Source organism: Camellia sinensis, chromosome 6 (assembly GCF_055761805.1).
Source record: "Camellia sinensis isolate YWXY chromosome 6, ASM5576180v1, whole genome shotgun sequence".
Taxonomy (NCBI): domain Eukaryota; kingdom Viridiplantae; phylum Streptophyta; class Magnoliopsida; order Ericales; family Theaceae; genus Camellia; species Camellia sinensis.
The window spans coordinates 51,325,909-51,350,285 of NC_138966.1; the positions used below are offsets into that span (position 1 = coordinate 51,325,909).

Genomic DNA, 24,377 nt, shown 5'->3' on the forward strand with positions numbered 1-24,377 from the left:
ACAAGCTGCCATTTGCTCTGTGGGGCTACAGGACTTCAATCAGAACTTCTACTGGAGCAACTCCATATTCGTTGGTCTATGGAATGGAGGCTGTTCTACCCATTGAGATTGAGGTTCCGTCGTTACGAGTATTGGCTGAATGCCAGATAGCCGAAGCAGATTGGCAGCAAAGCCGATTCGAAGAACTCATGCTCTTTGATGAAAGAAGACTGAAAGCACTGTACCACATCCAAGGCTATCAACGCAGAATTGCCTGGGCTTTCAACAAGAAGGTTAAGTCCAGGAATCTGAAAGAAGGAGATTTGGTGCTCAAAGACAACCGAGCTCCCATCCACGACCCAAGGGGTAAATTCAAACCTAATTGGACTGGTCCTTACATCATCAAAGCTATCTGGTCAGGTGGAGCTGTGGTTCTGATGGATCTAGATGGCTTGGAGTTCTCACAACCGATCAATATGGACAAGTTGAAGAAATACTATCCTTGAGAGGCTCGCTAGGCCGAAAACCCGAAAGGGCGACCTAGGCAAAAGTCAGAGCACAAAAAAATTAGAAAATATAAAAACTGAGCTCGCAAGGTTGAAAACCCGCAAAGGGCGGCCTTGGCAAAAGTTAGAGCGCAAAAGGAGAGTGAAAATACTCGAGTGAACCTTAGCCTGAACTACGTAAGGCTTGATTCCCATCTTTGGGATACGTAGGCAACTTCACCTTGAAGTTCAGCCATAAACTTTTCCCCGATCAACTCTGTCCATTTTGATCATCTCAGTCATCTTTATCCATCAGCATTTATCGTGATCTCCGGTACAGTGCTGTTCAAACTAGGGGCAACTTTCCGTTGCCAAGACGGTGCAAAGTTATTCAAACAAGGGGCAACTTTCCGTTGCTATGAAGTGCCGCTTTGTTCTTCAGACTAGGGGCAACTTTCCAGTTGCAGGGATCTGGGGTTGTGCATCTCAGTGACAGACTTTCGGCGTGTCCAATTCTGATCCACATCGAAAATGGTTTTGAAAAGTTTTAATAAAAAATTGACTGTGTTCAAATTAATCTTTTTACGACTAAGACCATTTTTGGACCAAAAGTGAAAAATTTTCAGTACCACAACTTTCAATTTCATTGATTTCAAAATAGAGTTCTCCTGCTCTTGCATTATAATCCAGGTTGCTTATTTTAGTACATTCATAAAGAAAACTTGAAAATGCTAAATAAGCAATAAATTTGGGGCATAGTTGAATCAAGTATCTCTGCGTCCCCTCCCAGAGCTGGACGAAGCATTTGATGCCAAGCTGGGCCCAACTTGTGCCTCCTCATTGAGCCAATCCACGCACTCATCGGACAAGGTGCAACTGAAAGTTGAAGCAGGGGCCAGGAGCTCTCTAGTCCTCCATGCCGTGGCATATCGGGCAAGCTGTGCACCCCGGATCGGGAAAGCGGCTGGATACTCAATCCCCTCCAGTGGACAGGTCTGATCGTGGCCAAACTGACGCAGAAACCGGAACGGAAAATAGAATACGTAGTGGGTTAGACCAATCAATTGGATCCCAATCAGCCGAGACATACTATAGCTCATTGCCGGGAGGTTGAGCCAAGGGCAACGCCAGGCAATGCTGTCTGCGGACAAATTACACATCCAATCGAACCACCACCTTTCGTCGAGAGCATTGACAAGGCGCTGCCGAAAGAAGTAACCTCGAGCTGAATAAGCCGGGCAAGAGTCCACGACCTGCAACTTATCCATTAACCATACCTGGGGGAGGGATGGAAAATGAGAGAATAAAGAATAGAGAGATGTACGATGAGAGAAAAGTAAGACAAGGGTTTTGTGAGAAAAACCGAACCTGAGGGTCGAGTGATGTGAGCAAATATATATGTGAGGTCGGGTGGGAAACATTACCTGCAGCAGCAGCGGACTCCCAGCAAACCTAGTCGCCTCCCGGCGATAGACAGAATCTAAACCCATCAGAGTCTCGGCCAAGGTCATGGCAATACAGCTCTTTCCTTCTCTCAAACCTTGGGCGACTTCAATCAGGCGAATGCTAGCCCCGCCGAAGCCCGAGGAAAGCAGAAAGTGAGACAACATACATAAGCAGAGGGCGTGTTGCCGGAAACCCTGCCAATAATGGTTGCTGCGGTCACCAGCGTCGGAAAAACGATGGATCAAGCCGAGGATGTCCAGTTCCCCACTGCAGATCAGAGATCGAGCATCATGCGCCGTGAGCCCACACATCCGCCCTAAAGCCTGGGCGTGACCAAAACGGAGCTGGGGCAAGATCACTTCAGAGCACTCAGACTCCATCAAAACCTGAAAATCTTCGAAAGTGGGACACACCTCTTGGCCGCCAAAGCTAAAAACGTGCGTCACTGGATTCCAGAACCTTGCCGCGGCATGGAGAAAAGGGAGATGTAACGGAGTACGGCTCAATGTGAATAGTGCATTCAAGCCGAAACCCCGAAAATTCAGCTTTTCCGAGCCATCTAGAGAAGAGATCCAAGAGGTGACATTTTCTGCGAGAAACGCCTCCATCTTTGTCTAAAACTAAGATGAAATGAATGTTCCCGAAGTTGAGGCTTTTATAGAAGGAAAAACACTGTTCACGGGGACACGTGTCAAAAATCTGGTGGCTGCAGGACTGAGTGGCCGGCCGGCCACCTTTTCTGGCTGGCCAGCCATTCTCTTTTTCAAAAAATGGCCGGCCGGCTCCCAGGGATAGCCAGCAATGCTGCAGTGTATCTCCTTGGCCCTGTTTTACCCTTCGAGGGAGAATTCCAAGTGTTTCCATGCAACGGGAGAGTCAAAGGCCTCCGTTTCGGATGCGTTCCGGTACCCAGATCGTCAGAAGTACACTTTGTCGTTGTTGAGTTTTGGTTATCGAGTTGTTGCATTTTGCTTATCGAGTTGTTTGTCGAGCGGACGCGTTTTGTGTTTTTGAGTCATTGCTCTCTGTTTAAGCAATTTTTGTTAAAGTCTTGTTTATTTGTGTTGTTGCATTTTGCTTATCGAGTTGTAAACTTGCTAAAGATTCTGTTATATCTTAGTAAGTTGAGTTGCTTAGTTTGTTGCGTCGGTTCACTACCTGACTTAGTGATTACACAATGCGCATTTCCATTCAATTTCATTTTTGTGCAAAATAAAATGATGCGATACGATGCTAAAAATACAAACACCTTTTCAAAAGCTATTTCATTTCATCATGCTTTACAACAAACAAAGGTACAAGTTTTACAAAAAATAAAACTGCCTAACAATGTGCAAAGTGCTACAAACTACTAGTAAAAAACGAAAAAGGGAAAATAAAGCAGGAAATAGCAGCATCAAAGTCCTCGAGAGCGGGAACGAGAAGCGCTCCTCATCCTCTTCTGCGGGACAATCTCCACAGCATCATCATCATCTGAGTCGGAGTTGTCATCCTCAGGATCCTCCTCAGCCTCCTCCTCCTCCTCCCCGGCAGACGTCTCGGACTGACGATCTGTGGCCTCCTCCTCCTCCTCCTCCTCAGGCTCCACCTCCACGACATGAGCCCTGCGTCTGCGGACAGGCCCCCCTCGAGCTCCTCGAAAAGGCCTAGATGGTCCGGCTCCTCGGGATGGCCCCGCCCCCTGAAAAGGCCCAGATGGCCCAGCTCCCCAATGAGGCCCAGATGGCCTGGCCTGCGGCTGACCGGACCATGAAGGCATCTGAAAACAAAGAATTCAATTCAAATGCATCAATCCAAATATATACATCAGATGCAGATACAAGCAGAGGCTACGTGAAGTAAGTGCATGTAAATACAGTGTACAAGTGGAGTGTGTGTCAGATGTGCTCTACACAAATAGTCTATCGATGCAGTAGAAATCAGCATGTCATCAGAAGTATGATAAATGCCAGAAAACTGAAGGGTACCTGGATGCCCGCGACAGACAACTGTGCCTCCCTACGCAGGACCATGCCCTCGAGTGTGGCCACCAGTCCAACCACCTCCTCTATGTACCCTCGCGATGGCTGCAAAAATGAGCTCATAATCATCAGTGAACAGAAGAGTGTCTAAACATCTGAATGACAAATGAAAAAAGTGGAGCGTACCGGCGGTGAGTCCGGATCAATGGCGTATCGATCGCTGGGCATCGGAGGCTCTAGCGGGATCGGGGTCGGAGAGATAGCCCCATACTGCCACGCCATCAACTCAGTAGGCATATCTGGCCATCCGACATGAGGATGAACCGACGGAGCCGGAGGAACCGGTCTACTCCCACCTCTAGATGTACCGGCCCTGCTAGAAGAAGGGACGTCTGTAGCTCGAGCCTGAGCCTGACCCGAGGATGACATACCGGCAGGCCTCATCATCGGGATACGAGCTTCCGTCAATGGAGGCATCAAATATATGTGACGGTAAGTGGCGTAGTCCCCCTCCTCAATATGCAATAAAGCATCAGTACCCAGCATGGCGCCGACTACCTCTGAGTAAGAGAGTCTATCAGCGGTCCACATACTGGCTGGGGGTACTGCAGGAATATCCTGAGAAAGATACCCCCATACCTGGCGCAGAAAGCGCTCCCCCAGGAACCATGCCCTGCCAACCGGCCCTTCGAGCAGGACCCTATACTGAGAGATGTCCGATGCTCCGGTATACTGAAGTCGGAGACCATCACCCAGGGACACCCAGGGCTGCCATGTAATCTGCGGATGACAAATGCATAAACCGATCAGAAATCAGAATGTACAGAGCAAATCAAAGATGAAAATGAAAAGAACTGAAAGTTCTGAAGTACCTCTGAATGTCGCACAGTGTCGAAGTACTGTCGCAGGCGAAGGAGGGTCTCTCGAGGCCTCGGCCGGTGCGGGCCCTCGAATATCAATGAGTATGGGGTCACGGGGATCCCTACCACCTCCAGCTCTGGGGCTAATGATGGGAAGTATACATAAACCCATAGCTGAGAAAAGCAGTGCAGAATGTAAGTACGAAATGCTGAGAGCAAAATACATACTGTAAAAGTGCGCTGTGTGTGCAATGTACAAATGATGAAAAGCAGAAATGTAAATCAACGGGACAGAAAGTACCTCCCAGGCTCTCCAGTAGCCGCCAAGCAAATCGCCCCGCCCACGGGAGGTCGCGCTCATATAAAAATAAAGGGTAGCCAGGCCGACGCCACCCCAGTCATATCTATGGACCTGTGATAGGTCGACTAGAGCGCTCAGCAGATATAGCCCGACGGTGTTCCCTCTGTCGGCGAACAGGGTAGTCCCGAAGAGGAACATCAGGAAACCACGAGCATACTGCTCCGTCTCCTCGGGAGTCTCAGGCACCATCTCCGCCCGCCGGAAATGGGAAGAGAACCAAGTATATCGGACTCTCCCAGAGACCCTATCAACAGGTGGGTGAGCCCCCAATAAATACATCCAAGCGGCCTCTCACTCGCCCATATCCTCATCGTAAGGGATGGACCAACCTCCGACGTCTAAACCAGTCAATACAGCGAAGTCAAAAGGGGTCATGGTCATATCCCCGGTAGCAGAGAAATGAAAGGAATTGGTGGTGTCCCACCATCTCTCTACCAAGGCTGCCATCAATGTCCTCCTGGCGGGACAACGTGACAACCCGACGCAGAAGGGTCCAAATCCCGCCAAGTCTACTAAGTCTCTGACGCCCTCCGGGAGCTCAGCATACCAATCCCGCGCCATGGTGGAACCATATCCCCGCACACTCCGGGAACAAGCCTGCATTCAGAATGAATACATGTGTCAATAATGAAATGAATGGGCTGTGTGCCAATGAAATGAATGGGCTGTGTGCCAATGAAATTTGAATGGGCTGTGTGCCAATGAAATGAATGGGCTGTGTGCCGATGAAGTGAAATAAGCTACATGCAAAATCTACCTGGGCTGCGTGTTCAGAAAATTTGAAATTTGGGCTGCGTGTTCAACTTTCAGTTAAATTGTGGGCTGCGTGTTCACTATCTACCTGGGCTGCGTGTTCAGAAAATTTGAAATTTGGGCTGCGTGTTCAACTTTCAGTTAAATTGTGGGCTGCGTGTTCACTATCTATCTGGGCTGCGTGTTCAGAAAATTTAAAATTTGGGCTGCGTGTTCAACTTTCAGTTAATTTGTGGGCTGCGTGTTCACTATCTACCTGGGCTGCGTGTTCAGAAAATTTGAAATTTGGGCTGCGTGTTCAACTTTCAGTTAAATTGTGGGCTGCGTGTTCACTATCGACCTGGGCTGCGTGTTCAGAAAATTTGAAATTTGGGCTGCGTGTTCAACTTTCAGTTAATTTGTGGGCTGCGTGTTCACTATCTACCTGGGCTGCGTGTTCAGAAAATTTGAAATTTGGGCTGCGTGTTCAACTTTCAGTTAATTTGTGGACTGCGTGTTCACTATCTACCTGGGCTGCGTGTTCAGAAAATTTGAAATTTGGGCTGCGTGTTCAACTTTCAGTTAAATTGTGGGCTGCGTGTTCACTATCTACCTGGGCTGCGTGTTCAGAAAATTTGAAATTTGGGCTGCGTGTTCAACTTTCAGTTAATTTGTGGGCTGCGTGTTCACTATCTACCTGGGCTGCGTGTTCAGAAAATTTGAAATTTGGGCTGCATGTTCAACTTTCAGTTAATTTGTGGGCTGCGTGTTCACTATCTATCTGGGCTGCGTGTTCAGAAAATTTGAAATTTGGGCTGCGTGTTCAAACTTTCAGTTAATTTGTGGGCTACGTGTTCACTATCTACCTGGGCTGCGTGTTCAGAAAATTTGAAATTTGGGCTGCGTGTTCAACTTTCAGTTAAATTGTGGGCTGCGTGTTCACTATCTACCTGGGCTGCGTGTTCAGAAAATTTGAAATTTGGGCTGCGTGTTCAACTTTCAGTCAAATTGTGGGCTGCGTGTTCACTATCTACCTGGGCTGCGTGTTCAGAAAATTTGAAATTTGGGCTGCGTGTTCAACTTTCAGTTAAATTGTGGGCTGCGTGTTCACTATCTATCTGGGCTGCGTGTTCAGAAAATTTGAAATTTGGGCTGCGTGTTCAACTTTCAGTTAAATTGTGGGCTGCGTGTTCACTATCTACCTGGGCTGCGTGTTCAGAAAATTTGAAATTTGGGCTGCGTGTTCAACTTTTAGTTAATTTGTGGGCTGCGTGTTCACTATCTATCTGGGCTGCGTGTTCAGAAAATTTGAAATTTGGGCTGCGTGTTCAAACTTTCAGTTAATTTGTGGGCTGCGTGTTCACTATCTACCTGGGCTGCGTGTTCAGAAAATTTGAAATTTGGGCTGCGTGTTCAACTTTCAGTTAAATTGTGGGCTGCGTGTTCAGAAAATTTGAAATTTGGGCTGCGTGTTCAACTTTCAGTCAAATTGTGGGCTGCGTGTTCACTATCTACCTGGGCTGCATGTTCAGAAAATTTGAAATTTGGGCTGCGTGTTCAACTTTCAGTTAATTTGTGGGTTGCGTGTTCACTATCTATCTGGGCTGCGTGTTCAGAAAATTTGAAATTTGGGCTGCGTGTTCAAACTTTCAGTTAATTTGTGGGCTGCGTGTTCACTATCTATCTGGGCTGCGTGTTCAGAAAATTTGAAATTTGGGCTGCGTGTTCAACTTTCAGTTAAATTGTGGGCTGTGTGTTCACTATCTACCTGGGCTGCGTGTTCAGAAAATTTGAAATTTGGGCTGCGTGTTCAACTTTCAGTTAATTTGTGGGCTGCGTGTTCACTATCTATCTGGGCTGCGTGTTCAGAAAATTTGAAATTTGGGCTGCGTGTTCAAACTTTCAGTTAATTTGTGGGCTGCGTGTTCACTATCTACCTGGGCTGCGTGTTTAGAAAATTTGAAATTTGGGCTGCGTGTTCAACTTTCAGTTAAATTGTGGGCTGCGTGTTCACTATCTACCTGGGCTGCGTGTTCAGAAAATTTGAAATTTGGGCTGCGTGTTCAACTTTCAGTTAATTTGTGGGCTGCGTGTTCAAACTTTCAGTTAAATTGTGGGCTGCGTGTTCACTATCTATCTGGGCTGCGTGTTCAGAAAATTTGAAATTTGGGCTGCGTGTTCAACTTTCAGTTAATTGTGGGCTGCGTGTTCACTATCTATCTGGGCTGCGTGTTCAGAAAATTTGAAATTTGGGCTGCGTGTTCAACTTTCAGTTAAATTGTGGGCTGCGTGTTCACTATCTATCTGGGCTGCGTGTTCAGAAAATTTGAAATTTGGGCTGCGTGTTCAACTTTCAGTTAAATTGTGGGCTGCGTGTTCACTATCTATCTGGGCTGCGTGTTCAGAAAATTTAAAGTGTGGGCTGTGTGTTCACTTTCGAATTCTGGCTGTGTGTTCGACAAATCAGTGTTTGAGCCGTGTGTTCTAATGTGGGCTGTGTGTTCGCAATTAATTGGTGAGCCAAGTGTTCAGAAGTTCAAGTGTTGAAACTACATACTCAAGATGTAAGCAAAGTACTATGTCATAAGCTAAACTGCATGTTCAAGCATGGCAAAGATGCGAAATGTAAAATACAGAAGATGAGGTAAATACCTCTCGGGCCTCGTGAGAGAGATGCTGCTCCGGCTCTCTGAGAAGCAGATCCCCGGGTGCTCGCTCGTCAAAACTGGTAAAGTGACGAAAGACAGCACGAGGGAGGACATGTGCTGCCGGACGGTACCTCCCGGGAATGAAAGGTCGGGTCCTCGGGGGTAGAGTCATAGGATCGAAATCATCGCCGGCACCTGAAAAACCTCCGCCGTGAGGAGAATTGCCCGCCATTTTCAAGAATCTGCAAAAGGGAGGAAAAATGAGCAAAATGGGCAAAAATTGGAAAAAGTCAACAAAAGTCAACTCTCGGGAAATAAAAAGTCAACAAAAGTCAACTCCCGAGAAAATCTTCCAAATATTAATATAAACTTACCTCAAGTGGTGAAAATGCAAAAAGAAGCTCCGAAGCCGGAATTTAATCGCTCCAAAATGCTTAAAACTGAATGTTTTTGCGAAAACAATTTGCGCGGGGCGTTGGAAAACGCGCGTAAAACTCAGATCTGGAGAGGAAAGCGTTGTAGAAGGCAAGAAAATGAAGGGGGCTCGGCTGCCTTTTATAAGCCTCAAGTCTTGGTTGAAGAGGCATGCCAAAAGGAGGGAAAAAGACCGAAATGCCCCCGGAAAAAGGCCATGGCCGGCCGGCCCCTTTTTCTAGCTGGCCAGCCATCTGCTTTTTGCAGAAATGGCCGGCCAGCCATTAGCTTTAATGGAAAACGGTTGGACACCCCCCCTTGGGAAGATGAACGGCCGGCCATGCTCCCCACATGCTCACCTAGCTCTCTGCAAATTTTGAGGAAGATCGGAGTTCCCGGGACCTGAAAAAGTTCAAGAAAAGTACACTTCCGGTCGCGAAATAGCTCCGTCGGGACTTCGGTTTCAAGTTTTGACATGTGGCTCATCATCATTCATCGAAATCAAAGTATATCCTTTTTGAATGAGTTGTAACCTTTCAATGAAGCGGATCGGAGGCCGTGATCGAGTTACCTTCGCCGAAACACGCATTTCCGTACTCGTTGTTTCATGACAAATGAACACCCTGATTCATGTTTCATTTTGTACTTTCATGCACAAAACTTGCATTCTCATGAGCATACTCACATTGTCATGTACATTTCTTGATATTTGTATACCTCTGTGTTTGAGCATGCGTTGTCACGCATGTTCCATTCTTGCATTGCGATGCATACACTCATCGGCACTGCGTGTGTTAAATACATGTTGTTAGCATATTGTGCTTGTTGCAATTTCTCTCTTTTGCAGGCACGATATTGTATGTACGGTTCAATTGAGGCTGGTGCGACCAGACGAATCGCGCAGGTATCGTATCATCTCCGTGTGAGACGTGGCGGGGATTGAATAATCCTCCGCATTCTTAACTGCATGAAATGTAGTTGTTGCTTTGCATTCTTGCTTAAAACTGTTGCATCTATTTGCGAATACTTGCTTCATTACAGCTTACTGCATTTGCATGATCATTGGGTTACCTTCGGCTTCTTGCATATCATTTGCATTTTGCCCCCTGCCTGCGGGCATGCCTGCGGGCACATCTCTGTTTATCCTGTATATTTGTCTAAGTCTTCGGCCTTGTCAAAAATGGGTCGTCTCTGGGCTTTGACATTCACTCCCGTCACTTGTGACTTCCGAGTTCTGTCAAAGAGGGGCAACTGTAGACACCCCATTTTTGACCGACCTTAAGACTCAGACGTCACCGATGGAGCGCTCGGTGATGTTGCATAATGTGCTTGTTCAGAAGTTTCAGAGTCGCGGCCGTGAGCCCTGCCTCCGGACGTCCGAACCCTCTTCTGTGCCTTGCCTCGGTTTGCGAACCAAACTCGGTTTTCTTTGTTTCTTTTCTTGAGGGAAGGGAGAGGTCCCGTAGACCATCTCTCAATGTCCGTAGGCTACTTTTGGTGGCCGCAGGCCATTTTGCCCATTTCGGAGTCCGGTTCCCGGTTTTCGGAGCTGTCAGGCCGTGTGCCTCGGTTCAGGACCGCTTAACCACCTCCTATTGCTCTGATTTTTGGCATACATCTTATTTTCTCCCTTTTGAGAGACACTGGGGGCTGAGAAACCCACTTCGAGGTCGAATACCATTTTCGGTGCTTAACAGCCCATTTTCGGGACCCCGAACTGCGTGTTTTGGCTCCCGAACATTCGTTTTGCAACGGTTTTCGTTCATTTTTGGCAGGTACCTCTGTTTTATCACAGGGAAGGTCACTGAAGGGTGGGAGGCCAGCAATTGTTGCAGCAACCAGTTATCTCTCCTCCGGAGCCTCCCGGCGCCCGTTTTTCGCACTTCCGGGCTAATGTTGAATACCTTGGAGCTAATGTTGCCAACTTTCAACCACATATCTGTGATCTACACACCTGGGAGGCCCCTAAAAGTTCATGGCCGGCCAGTAATTCGAATTGCCTTTTGAACCCCTCTTTCTAGGCTAATGTTGAACCCCTTGGACCCACTTTCTTGGAATTTTAACCACATGGTTGTGTTGTACACACATAGGGGTACCTCTCCAGTAGCTGGCCGGCCAGAAAATCTCATTGACCCTTTTGACCCCTAGCCGGCCGGCTAGGGGGTGTGGCCGGCCGGCCACCTGCAACAAAAGTGATAGGCCGGCCGTGTTCCTTGCACTGTGCACTTTACAGCTGTGGGGCAATATCCCCCAGATATTATCTGTATCCGGGGGATATTTTGTGGGGGAGTTTTGCTCTCCTTTTCCCCCACCTTTACACCCCCTTTTGGACCCTTATAACCAGCTGGTGGCCTCCTTTGTAAGGGTTAGAAAAACTCTCCTTCAAGCTTCCATAGCCAACTCCATCTTCTTCCTTCTCAATTCTTGAAAAAACCCTAAGTCCCTAACCATCATTCCTTCTACACCACCAAGCTCTACCACCACCATCTCATTTCCAGCAACAAGGAAGGATTCTTGAAGGCTAAAGAAGCTGCAAATCCATCCAAGAAGCAACAAAAGTTTGATTCTTCAAGGGTAAGTAATACTTTTACCCTTTTGAACCTTTTTCTTGATCTATTTCTAAGCCCCACTTCCTTTTTGTTTCAAGCTCCGGCCCTAACTGAAAAGGCCCATATTTTGAGCTCATCTTCACTTTTCATTAAGGGCTCAACCCTATTTGAGCCCTCCATGACACACTTGCTTCATTGATCCTCTTGTATGTCATAGTTTTGCATGCTATTTTTGACCCATGAGCAATTTATTTTCGAGCATGTTGTAAACTTACATTAGGCTTATTTTGATCCCCTCTTCAACATTGGAGAAGGGCTCAACATTGTTTGGTGTCTCCATGTGTCACTTGTAGTTATATCCCTTATTTGGCCCCATTTTTGCATAAATTGGCAGCCCCCTTTGCTTCTGTTTTTGGACCTTGGTCCGAACTAAAAGTGGCCTTTTTTTGGCCCATAATTCATGTTTCATTCACACTTTTTTTCTGTTTGGTGAATATTTTGTATACTTCATGTTATAGCCATTGTTGAGCCTTATTTTGCATCACATTTCTATCATGTTTGTATACTGATTTTGAGGCTGCCATATACTGTAAATGTTCATATTTTTGGTCCATCTTCAGTGTTGTAGAAGGAAATTTTTCAGTTTGGGTTTTTCTTATACCACTTGCTTCATTACCCCTCTTTTGGCCCCTATTCTTGCATGCTATTTTTGCCATATCTATGCTTGCTTTTTGGCCTTGTTTATAACTGTGAAAGTGCATATTTTGGGACTGTCTAGCTTCTGTCTTTGCATTGCATGTCCATATTGTGCATGTTTAGCATAGCTATAGGCCATTTCGGGTGCCTAATGTTGCATTTCGGGACATTTCCTTGCATTTCATGTCATTTCGTTTCATTTCGGGACTGTTTTCCCCCATATTTTGTTGCTGAAATTCCATTAGCATGATTGTCTTCCATTTCATGTCATTTGCATTGCATTTTATCATTGCCTCGGTTTGCGTGCCCGTGTGCACGCATTTCGAGGCACTCTTTTTTTATCCGCCGGCATCCTATGTGAGTGTGGCTGAGGCTCACTCATGTTGGTATAAGCCCATTTGTCATTTTCATATCATTTGCATTGCATCTGTCATCGCCTCGGTTTGCGTGCCCATGTGCACACATTTCGAGGCACTCCATTTTTTATCTGACGGCATCCTATGTGAGTGTGGCTGAGGCTCACTCATGTTGGTATAAGTCCATATCATGTTTCAATGTCATTGCATCGCATTCCGTCACCGCCTCGGTTTGCGTGCCCGTGTGCACGCATTTCGAGGCACTCCATTTTCATCCGCCGGCATCCTATGTGAGTGTGGCTGAGGCTCACTCATGTTGGTATAAGCCCATTTGTCATTTTCATATCATTTGCATTGCATCTGTCATCGCCTCGGTTTGCGTGCCCGTGTGCACACATTTCGAGGTACTCCATTTTTTTATCCGACGGCATCCTACGTGAGTATGGCTGAGGCTCACTCATGTTGGTATAAGCCCACTTGTCATTTCCATGCCATTTTATCGCATTCTATCATCGCCTCGATTTGCGTGCCCGTGTGCACGCATTTCGAGACACATATCATCGCCTCGGTTTGCGTGCCCGTGTGCACGCATTTCGAGACACATATCATTGCTTCTGTTTGCGTGCCCGTGTGCATTCATTTCGAGACACATATCATCGCCTCGGTTTGCGTGCCCGCGTGCACGTATTTCAAGGCATCTCATTTTTCATAGCATATTGCATACTAGGTTGTATCTTAGATTGCATTCTGTCTTTTTCTCGGTTTGCATGCCCATGTGCACGCATTTCGAGGCATTTCACTTCCATGACATTGTGTATGTTAGGATTGTATCTTAGTTGCATTTCATGCATATCATGCATATTGCATCGCGTCCGGAATAGGAGTTAGCCCGGGCATGGGATGTGTCTCAATTCCCCAGTCACCGACACTCCGGATCATCCATGATGGAGTTAGGTTTTAGCTATAGTTTCATGTGCATTCATCCTATATTGAGTTGTGCATTTCGACTCCTCGGCCATCATGCCTCGATATGCGTGATTGGTGGCCCGAGGGCCGAGACATGCATATATCTGTGCAAATACATTGCTATGCCCCTTTCCTGCTCTCTGTTGCAGCAAAACGAAGAATCAGCAACCTTTCGGGGCTTGGCACGCATTTCAAGAACAGGTGTAAACAGAGGCTAGTTGGGGCATTCCGGTGGATTTCCGCGCAAGACAACCCGGACATGCATCATCCACCAGAAGCAAGGCAGTCCCTGGCTTGCACGCCAGTTTTATTTGCTTTCTTAGTTAATTCTTTAATTAATTAGGATTTTGTAATATTTCGGACTGTAATATTCTTTTATCCGGGACTGTAATATTTGGACTGTATATTTATTCGGACCCTCCGAGTGAGGGCACAACTGTAATAAGTGTGCGTGAGTGTGTTGTATGTCTTCCAACCCCACGTCTTTCTCCCTTTTATTTATCCGCTTATGATGGTTAGATTAGGGCATATTTAAATTAGCATACAGTATGACAGCATGTTTGCATTCATTCATCTGTATTGCATGCACCGGGCTCGGCGCATCATACTAACTGCATTGTACTTTCAATTTCAAAGTTGAATACATGATAATTGTAGCATTTCATATACCATCTTAGAATAGCCGAGCCTGCTATAGTTGCATTTTGCATGTGTTGCATTAGGCATTTCTGTATACTTAGGATCATGCATGATTTCTAATATAGCTTCTATTTTGGCTTGGAGTACCCGGTGAGTTTTATGCTTTAGCATCCTTGCATGCGTGTGAGTGACTGCCATGATAGCATGCTTACCATGAGGCTAATTGCTTACGTGATATAACTGCCTGAATGCCTGTGGGTGAAGGTTGAGTTATCTGAATTGGAATAAATCATCAAATGTTTCAAGCCTACCTGCGGGTAGCAAATCATTTTCAAAAGCAAGCATGAAATGTTTTGTTCCAATTTGGGCGACCCGGTCTATACTTGTATGCTGTGCGCATCACATAATAACCTAGGCTAATAACCGGAATAAGGACACACAAAGTTTTCAAAAATTGATATCATGGTTAGTAGAGGCCGGTCTATGACCGGGCGAGCGGGGGTGCTCACGAAGTGACCTTCCCCAATCGTACCCAAGTTCCCGAGCCGAGGCAACTTTGGTGATGACGGACACGTGGCCTTTTGGCACCGAGTCAGGGTTTCCTAAATTTCCCAAAATAAAATATTTAGGTGGCGACTCTGTATCTGGCAAAGCAGTCCATGTTTGGCACTACTTTTTCAAAAATCAGTTTCTCAAAACGATTTGCCGGATTTGGACTCTTTGGTTCAGATTAGGAACCGTGACATTCAAGAGTCCGAGCTGTAGTAACCCCAAATGAACAGAACGGGAGCTAAACCCTCCCGGGGCGTTCGGGGGACGTCTACACATAGGTATGGCAAAAATGGCATGCAAGAATAGGGGCCAAGAGAGGGGTAATGAAGCAAGTGATATAAGCAAAATCCAAACTGAAAAATTTCCTTCTACAACATTGAAGAGGGACCAAAAATATGAATATTTACAGTATATGGCAGGCTTCGAATCAATATACAAACATGCTAAAAATGCAATGCAAAATAAGGCTCAAAAATGGCTATAACATGAAGTATACAAAATATTCACCAAACAGAAAAAAAGTGTGAATGAAACATGAAGTATAGGCCAAAATAAGGCCACTTTCAGTTCGGACTAAGGTCCAAAAACAGAAGCAAAGGGGGCTTCCGATTTATGCAAAAATGGGGCCAAATAAGGGATATAACTACAAGTGACACATGGAGGCACCAAATGGTGAGGGGCCCTTCAAAAATGTTGAAGAAGGGCCCAAAATAAGCACATTCACAGATTATATCATGCTCAAAAACAGATTGCTCATGGGCCAAAAATAGCATGCAAGATTATGACATATAAGAGGATCAATGAAGCAAGTGCATCATGGAGGGCTCAAACAGGGTTGAGCCCTTAATGAAAAGTGAAGATGAGCTCAAAAGAGGGCCCTTTTTAGTTGGGTCCGGAGCTTGAAACAAAAAGCAAGTGGGGCTTACAAATGGATCAAGAAAAAGGGTCAAAGTGAAGAAATGTTACTCACCCTTGAAGACTAAGACTTTTGTTGCTTCTTGGATCAATTTGCAGCTCCTTTGGCCTTTGAGAAGCCTTCCTTGTTGCTGGAAATGAGGTGGTGGTGGTAGAGCTTGGTGGTGTAGAAGAAATGGTGCTTATGGACTTAGAAATTTTTAAGGAAATGAAAGGTATAGAGATGGAGTTGTGTATGGAAGCTTGAAGGTGAAGTTTTCTAACCCCAACAAATGATCTAACTTGCTTGCTGTATAGGCCAACAAGGGGGTGTAAAGGTGGGGGAAAAGGAGACAAACTTTCCCCCACAAAATATCCCCCGGATAAATATCTTTTCTGGGAGATAAAGCCTCACAGCTGTAAAGTGCATAGTGCAAAGAGCTCGGCCGGCCTGTTACTTTTGCTGCAGGTGGCCGGCCGGCCACACCCCCTAGCCGGCCGGCTAGGGGTCAAAAGGGTCAATCAGATTTTCTGGCCGGCCACTAATTGATGGTGTCCTCCTATGTGTATACAACACAACCCTGTGGTTAAAAGTCCAAGAAAGTGGGTCCAAGGGGTTCAACATTAGCTCGGAAGGAGGGGGTCAAAAGGGTCAAGCAGCATTAATGGCCGGCCACCAACTTTTAGGGTCCTCTCATGTGTGTACATCACAAATATGTGGTTCAAAGTTCGAGAAAATGGGCCCAAGGTATTCAACATTAGCCCGGAAGGAGGGGGTCAAAAGGGTCAAGCAGCATTAATGGCCGGCCACCAACTTTTAGGGTCCTCCCATGTGTGTACATCACAAATATGTGGTTCAAAGTTCGAGAAAATGGGCCCAAGGTATTCAACATTAGCCCGGAAGTGCGAAAAACGGGCGCCGGAGGGCGTCGGAGGATGTATAACTGGTTGCTGCAACAATTGCTAGCCTCCCACCCTTCAGTGACCTCCCCGGTGACAAAACAGAGGTACCTGTCAAAAATGAACGAAAACCGTTGCAAAACGAATGCTCGGGGACCAAAACGCGCAGTTCGAGGTCCCGAAAATGGGCTGTTAAGCACCGAAAGTGGCATTCGGCCACGAAGTGGGTTTCTCAGACCCCAGTGTCCCTCAAAAGGGAGTAAACAGGAAGTATGCCAAAAATCGGAGCAATAGGAGATGGTTAAGCGGTCCCGAACCGAGGCACACGGCCTGACGGCTCCGAAAACCAGAAACCGGACTCCGAAATGGGAAAAATGGCCTACGGCCACCAAATGTAGCCTACGGACATTGAGAGATGGTCTACGGGACCTCTCCCTTCCCTCAGGAAAAGAAACAGAGAAAACCGAGTCTGGTTTGCAAACCGAGACAAGGTACAAAAGAGGGTTCGGAAGTCCGGAGGTAGGGCTCACGGCCGCGACTCTGAAACTTCTGAACGAGCACATTATGCAACATCACCAAGCGCTCAATCGGTGACGTCTGAGTCTTAAGGTCGGTCAAAAATGGGGTGTCTACACCACCCTTTGTGGTGGAGACCAAAGAGGGTGGTCGGCCTACCAGAAAATCTGGTCGGCCGACCAGTTTCCACCTCTGGTTTCTAGTTTTTCTGCAACAAAGGCAAGAGAGAAAAAAGGCAATGTATTTTCAACAAATGTGTGCATGACCACTCTCCCCGTCCTTGCACAAGCTCAAGGGAGTGTAGTTCTCGATCCTCGTGCCACCAATCACGCATCTCGATTCATGATGGCTGAGAAGTCGAATTGCACGACTCAATGGGACGTGAATGCACATATAAGCAAGTAAAGCCAACAACTCTATCATGGATAGTCAAGAGTGTCGGCGACCGGAAATTGAGACACGTTTCGTCACTTTGAGTACGAAACGTCCCTCGTTTCCTGCGTTTGGACTAACCCTACTCCAAACACAATGCGATGAGATGGCATACACAATGCGACTAACATGCAACCCTAAATGCAATGCAACCTAATCATGCTGGCATGCGAGGGATGATATGCACACATGCAACCTAGCATACGCAATGCTATGGACTAAAATGGCATACACAATGCACATGGGCTATATGGCATACACAATGCACACATACGAAGATGGACATACACAAACATAATCAAAACATACGCAATGCGATGGTCAGACATGCAACAACATGAACCAAATGGCATACACAATGCAAGGTGGACTTAAACCAATATGAGTGGACCTCAGCCACACTCAAATCAGTGGCCATACGATGAAAATGAGACAACCGAAATATATGCAGACGTGCACGAATGCAAAGGACCGATCCTAAGGCATCAAATGCCACTCTACCAAAGCATGGCAAGGGATGAAGTATGGCATACAAACACACATGACACAGCTCTGAAATGGCATAAAAGATGATCCCAAAACATGCGAATATGTCACACAATGCATGCTAGATGGCCCGGGTACCGAAACTAGTGAAGCGGGTTACATTAGAGGTACACAAAGCAATGCACCAATGAAAAATCAACCCCAAATAGACCCTAGGCAGGTCTGAAACAGTGAGGAAATGGCCTAAAATGATGGCTCGGAATGCAAAGAAATGGAGCTCATTCAATGGTCAGTAAATGAGGCATACAAGCCCGACTCTCAAAAGCATTTAAAGAGTACAAAACATGGGAATACGGCATTCACATAAGCTCTAAAATATGATGTATAATGGCCCTAAAACAAGAAAACATCTCAGCATATGCATGTAGTGGACCTCAAAACTCAAAGCTAAGCATGGACATTGAACGACAAGCTTGCAAAACAAGCATCATTCGACCATGAGACCCAAAAGCAGAGCTAAGGCAGTCCAAAATATGCACAAAATCAGTTTAAGGCATGGCCAAAAAGTGCTAAAATCAAGGGTCAACAAAGCATGCAAAGAAAGCTAGTGAACCATGAGTTGTACTACAACTATATGAAGCATATGAGAGCTCACCAAACCAGCCAAAAATAGAAGTATTCCATGCCAAAATATACCCAAAAACCCACTGAAACTCAGTCAATGCATGCAAGAATGATAGGCACCTTTAGAAGGCCATGCAAGGGGTTATTCTACACATGTATGATGGACACACAAAATGGAAAAACCACCTCTGGAAAGAGGTTATGAGGGTCCTAAAACCCACCAAAAAGGTCCTGAAATTAGTCTAGGAAGCATGCAAGTGAAAGCCCCTTTGAAAGGCCTTGAATAGGATTGTTCTACACATGCATAATAGACACTTTATATGGAAAGATAGGCTCTGGAAAGAGCCTATGCAGACCTTAAAACTCACCAAATAGGGCCTGAAATATGGCTTTGAAATATGCAAGTAGGAGCCCCTTTGGAAGGCCAACAAAGCTAGTAAACAAATCAAGGGGTGAGAGGGTCACCCCTCTCTGATTTTAGGGCTCAAAAACACATGTTAGCCACTGAAAATCCGCTGGATTTCAATGGCTAAAAGGCCAAACCAAGGCCAACACAAATGCTCTAACGTATAGCCCTAAACATGAGGAAATGAAGCATGCAAAGGGGAAGATGACCCCAAACAGAAAAAATGTCTTAAACAAACATGTTTATAAGCTCAAAACAAAACTTTTTCAGTTTATGACAAAATCCAGAAATGCTTTCAAATAAGGCTAAAGAATGAAGCAAAATAAAGCTACAAAAAGGGAAATGGTGACTTACCCTTGTAGCACAGCAATGCAGCAAGCTCTGGACCAAGAAAGTGAGCCCTCAACCTCTGAAAAAATAGCTCCAAGGTACTTAGGATGGTAGTGGAGGTGTTGTGCCTAGAGGTGTAGTGCAAATGGCCAAGAACCATGGAGCTATGGAGCTTGGATGTAGAGATATAGAGGGAGAGTATATGTATGCCTCAGCAAAAAATGTTCAACCCTTGCAAATGGAGAAGAGAGCCTCTCTTATAGAAGAAGAGGTCCAAGGCTTCTTCGAGAAGCCTCAAGCAAAGGGACCAAGCTTCTAAAAGAAGCTAAACCAAAAGGGTCATGCTTCTTGAGGAAGCTAGACCAAAGGGGTCAAGCTTCTCTTAGAAGCTAACCAAAAAGGGCCAAAGCTTCCTTAAGAAGACAAACAAAAGGGTTAAATCTCGGAGGATGGGGCAAATGCCTCCCAGCTGGCACAGTTGTATGCAACTCAGAAAGGCCAAAAAGGAGATGGCTGGCCGACCACTTCCCCTGGTCGGCCGACCAGGGGTCAAAAGGGTCAATAAGAAAAGGTGGTCGGCCATGCCAAAAAGGTGGCCTCCCAGGTGAATGCAACACAGTGGTGGTATGAGAGACCAGAAAATGTGGCTCAAAAGTGAGGGAGACCAAGGGGTCAAAAGGGTCAAGCACCAAAGGTGGTCGGCCATACCAAATAGGTGGCCTCCCAGATGAATGCAACACAATGGTGGTATGGGAGACCAGAAATTATGGCCCAAAAGTGAAGAAGACCACCTCTCTAACAAGAAAATCGGGCGGCGAAAAGAAAAGTGGTCTCCAAGAAGAAAAGGTGGTCTCCCACCATACTACCACCTTTCTAACAATGAAACTAGGGTCCATGCCAAAAATGAACCCTAACCGATGCAAAACGAGGGTTCGGGGGCCAAAACGCGCAGCCGGGGGCCCCAAAAACTGACTGTTAAGCGCCGGAAGTAGTGTGCGACCCCAAAGGTGGTCTCCCGAGCCACAGTGTCCCTCTAGGGAGAGGAAACAAGGTGTGTGCCAAAAATCGAAGCAAACGGAGGTAGTTAAGCGGTCCCGAACCGAGGTGTGCGGCCGACGGCTCCGAAAACTAGAAACTGGTCTCCAAATGGGAAAAGTGGTCTACGACCACGAAACGTAGCCTAAGGCCACTAAGAGATGGTCTACGAGACCACTCCCTCCCTTCGAGAAGAGAAAAATAGAAAAAACAGGACCTGGTTTGCAAACCGAGGCAAAGCACGAAAGGGTTCCGAAGCCCGGAGGCAAGGCTCTCAGCCGAAACTTTGCAACCTCAGAACGAGCACAATATGCAACATCACCGAGCGCTCAGTTGGTGACGTCTGAGTCTTAAGGTCAGTCAAAAATGGGGTGTCTACAGATATCAAGGGGAAAAAACCCTTCAACTGGATGCACTAGAGCTCTAATAGCGAGAGCTTGGGCCAGCTCTTCTGGTTAGCCAAGACCTAGGAAATTCATGATTGGTGGATGTGGGTCTGGAACTGAATGATTAACTGGTAGCGGATGGGCGACAGTTGCCTTGCCTGGTTATTGCATCCTGGCAATAGCATTGCCCTGGACGACTACCGTGTGATTAATAGTATCCATGCACCGCTGGAGATTAGCGATCATTTCCACAAGATCTAGTGGATTTTGAGTCATTACAAAGTCCAGAGAGCAGACAACTGGGATATTGAGCAAAGGAAATTTGAGACATGACTAATGTAGGATCTGTGAGAAGATCTGAGGGGTGACCAATATGGACTTTGAACTAAATTTGCCTATCTGATTCTCCTTCTCGATACTGATGGAAGTGACACTAACATGGGCCAACCTTGAACCAGATTTATAGTTTTACAGAGCCTACCAGCACGAGTCCATAGGGTTTTAAGGATGTTAGAATTTTCTGAAGCTATGATGAACTAACTACCTAGTGAAAGGAAAATGAACAAAGAAAAAAAACATACATCAAACACAAATCTGGCAGCATTTCGACTCATAACACATATATTAGATATGAATGTAGCATATCATATATGAATCCGACAGTATTTTGGCTTAATTATTATATCTGTACCATTAACCACTGTATACCCCACCAAACTATTCTCAACCCAACCATTGATATATCTGAATCACGGATATGAAATAACAAACCCCTGCATTGATCCTCATACATAGTGTATAGCAAGTAAGGCGAACAAAACACCCCTACGGAGGCTTGGGTTACGCTGTCCTAATTTTACAAATAACCTAGAGCTTCACTATTCAATCAAGTGGCATCACTACATCTTAGACAAGGGAAAGCATCTTGTCTTAACTGTGGAAGTTGCTAGAGCTCAATATATGCACTAGGTTAGTTTGGTCAAAAGGGATACCTTAATAAGACATCGATATACCTACCCTACCCAACACGTATAAGTGAAGGGAGGATCAAGTAGTACGTTGGTGATCCAAATCTGAGGCTTGTATTCCCACTATAACAGAGCCCATGTCCGGAAAGCCATCTGGGATATCAGATGGAAAATACAATGAGTTAAGTGCACCATGCATGAAACGTAATGAATATGCATATATATATGAAAAATAAAAATCCACGTCATGAAGTTTGAGTCAAGTTCCCTTAGCTTCCCCAGTAGAGTCGCTAAAACTGTGGAATGCCTTTGGGGTTAACAAGCGTGCCCTAGAGTTCAAATTCCTGATCTCCTGATCTAGTCTCACTAGTGCAATGTGAAATCGAGAATGAGAGTCCATTTATTACAAAATATGTCAAAAATGGACTATATTACCAGATCTCAAAGTCGCCACCTAATCTTTTGGGAAAACTAGAAAACCCATGACTCATGCCAAAGGCCACCGTCCGTCATAACCAAAGTGTCTCAACTCAGGAACTTAGGTATGAGGGGGAAGGTCATTAATTGAGCACCCTCGCTCACCTGATAAAAATATTGACCTCTACTAAGTCATGATATGGTTTTTATAATCAATATATAAATTCATGTGGTTCTGAATCTGGTTTCACTAGTGCAATATGAAACAAAAAACAAATGAGAGTCCAAATCTAGCAAATCTTTAGAAAATTCATTTATCATCAGAGATATCAAAAATGGACTGCATTGCCAGATTTCAAAATCAACACCTAAATATTTTTGAAAAATTTAGGAAACCCGTGACTCATGCCAAAGGCCACTTATCCGTCATAACCAAAGTGTCTTGGCTCGGGAACTTAGGTATGAGAGGGGAAAGTCATGAATTGAGTACCCCACTCACCCGATCAAAGATCGGCCTCTACTAATCATGATGTGATTTTTATATACATTATATGCTCATGTTCTTATTATTATGCTAACTTACTATGTGAGGCACACAAGTATAGACTACATCACCCACTTTGGAATGCTTTGATTTTATGTTTGTTTGAAAAGAGTTTTGAATATGTGCTACTTGAAGAAAAAGTGAGCTCACATGTACACTAATCAAAGTCATTCCAACTTAAGCAAAATTGCCTTCATCCAGAAGCATTCAAAGAGGTATTTCAAATAAGCACGTAGCCTCGTGGTAGTATGCTAAACATGGCAACACCAACACACATGTGATATGCTAAAAACAAAAATGCTCACCTAGTACTCCGAGGCAAGCCAAAGGAAAAGAATATGGTTAGAAAAATGCATGATCCTAACATTGTACATGACTAATGCAACACATACAAAATGCAACTATCGGATTCGGCTTCTTAACATGACATATGAATCAATTCAAGGCATGCGGTAGCGCATGTATTCAAGCAAGAAATACTCGATGTTATCAAATATGATGAGCCAAACCCTAATGTATGCAAAAAAGGATGCAAATCATGGTAATGATATGAAAAGAAAATATGATACTACATGCAACCACGGTAAACAAGTAAATAAAAGGGAGAAAGAAATGGGGGTTGGAAGACATACACATACTACAAGTTTGCCCTCGCACAAGAGGGTCCGAATGAATGTCCTAATTAACTAATTATTACAAATCCAATTGAATGAATTAATCAACTAATTCTTACAAGTCCGAATGAAAGCGCAACTAATTATTTACAAATATGAATCTTAAAGCTACTAATCTAATGAATTTGGACAAGAGGCGAGGAACCGCATGTGCGCAACTGAGAACACCCTCCAGAAACCTCTCTGTTTGCTGCCAGAACCTGCTTTGTTTACACTCAAAAAAGTGTTATGTTTTGGCCTTAGGATCTACCCTGTTCTACTGTAAAAATGCCACTGCCTGTACAAAAACTGGTGGCCGACCGGCCAGAAAGAGTGGTCGGCCGTAAAAAATGATGGTTAGCCGGCCACTGCTCCTAAGGAATACCCTCCTGCAACAGAGCTGAAACATAGCAAAATAGAGTGTTTCCAAGAGATGTTTATCCTCTCTGCCCTTCCCTAACATGAAGATGATCAAGAGAGGAGTAGATTCGATTCCCAAATCATCAATCGTTGCAAATTTGTTACATGATGATCTTAAAAATGATAAGACAAGAGCTCAATAAATGAATCGAAAGATAGACAATGCCTCCTCCCTATCATGGAGTTACCTCAAGGGTGGGGATAGACTTATGTAGACACCCCATTTTTGACCGTCCTCAAGACTTGGACGTCACCACTTGAACACTCGGTGATCATCCTTGTTTGTGTTTGTCTTGAGTTCCCGAAGGTCTTGGCTACGCGCCTTGCCTCAGGATCTCTCGGCTCGACTGTTTTGTGTCTGGTTTTGCACCAAACACTTGTGCTTTGCCTTTGAGGGGCAGAGAATGGCTTGTTAACCTTCCTCACACATCACCGGCCATGGCTTGAGGCCACCGACCATTGGTTTGTTGCCACCGGCCAAATGTTTGGCCGACCGGCACTCTAGATGGTCAACCGGCCATCTATTTTGGTCAAATTACATTTTTGGTTGGCCAACCACTGTTCATCTGCTTTTGCAGATATTTTTATGCCAGTTGTGCTAGCTGGCATACACTTTGCTCCCCTCCATACACGTGTATGGAGGGATCTCCCTCTTGACTAGCTTGTTTGGAAAGCTTTACAAGAGGGATTGTCTATAAGAGGGAGCCTCTTCTCCCTCCATT

At 45.4% G+C, this 24,377-nt stretch overlaps 1 protein-coding gene across 1 annotated transcript in view; it reads right to left on the reverse strand.

Annotated features, from left to right (window-relative positions):
* Positions 1 to 3,142: 3,142 nt before the first annotated feature.
* Positions 3,143 to 24,377, reverse strand: part of LOC145793298 (uncharacterized) — a 29,563-nt gene continuing 8,328 nt past the window's right edge. Inside the window, exons 2-5 of the mRNA XM_082876091.1 lie at positions 4,744 to 4,905; positions 4,058 to 4,651; positions 3,878 to 3,976; positions 3,143 to 3,669 (exon numbers count right to left, since the gene is read on the reverse strand). Of these exons, the coding sequence (XP_082732217.1) occupies positions 3,307 to 3,669; positions 3,878 to 3,976; positions 4,058 to 4,651; positions 4,744 to 4,905 (1,218 nt within the window). The 3' untranslated portion in view covers positions 3,143 to 3,306. The remainder of the gene's footprint in view (positions 3,670 to 3,877; positions 3,977 to 4,057; positions 4,652 to 4,743; positions 4,906 to 24,377) is intronic.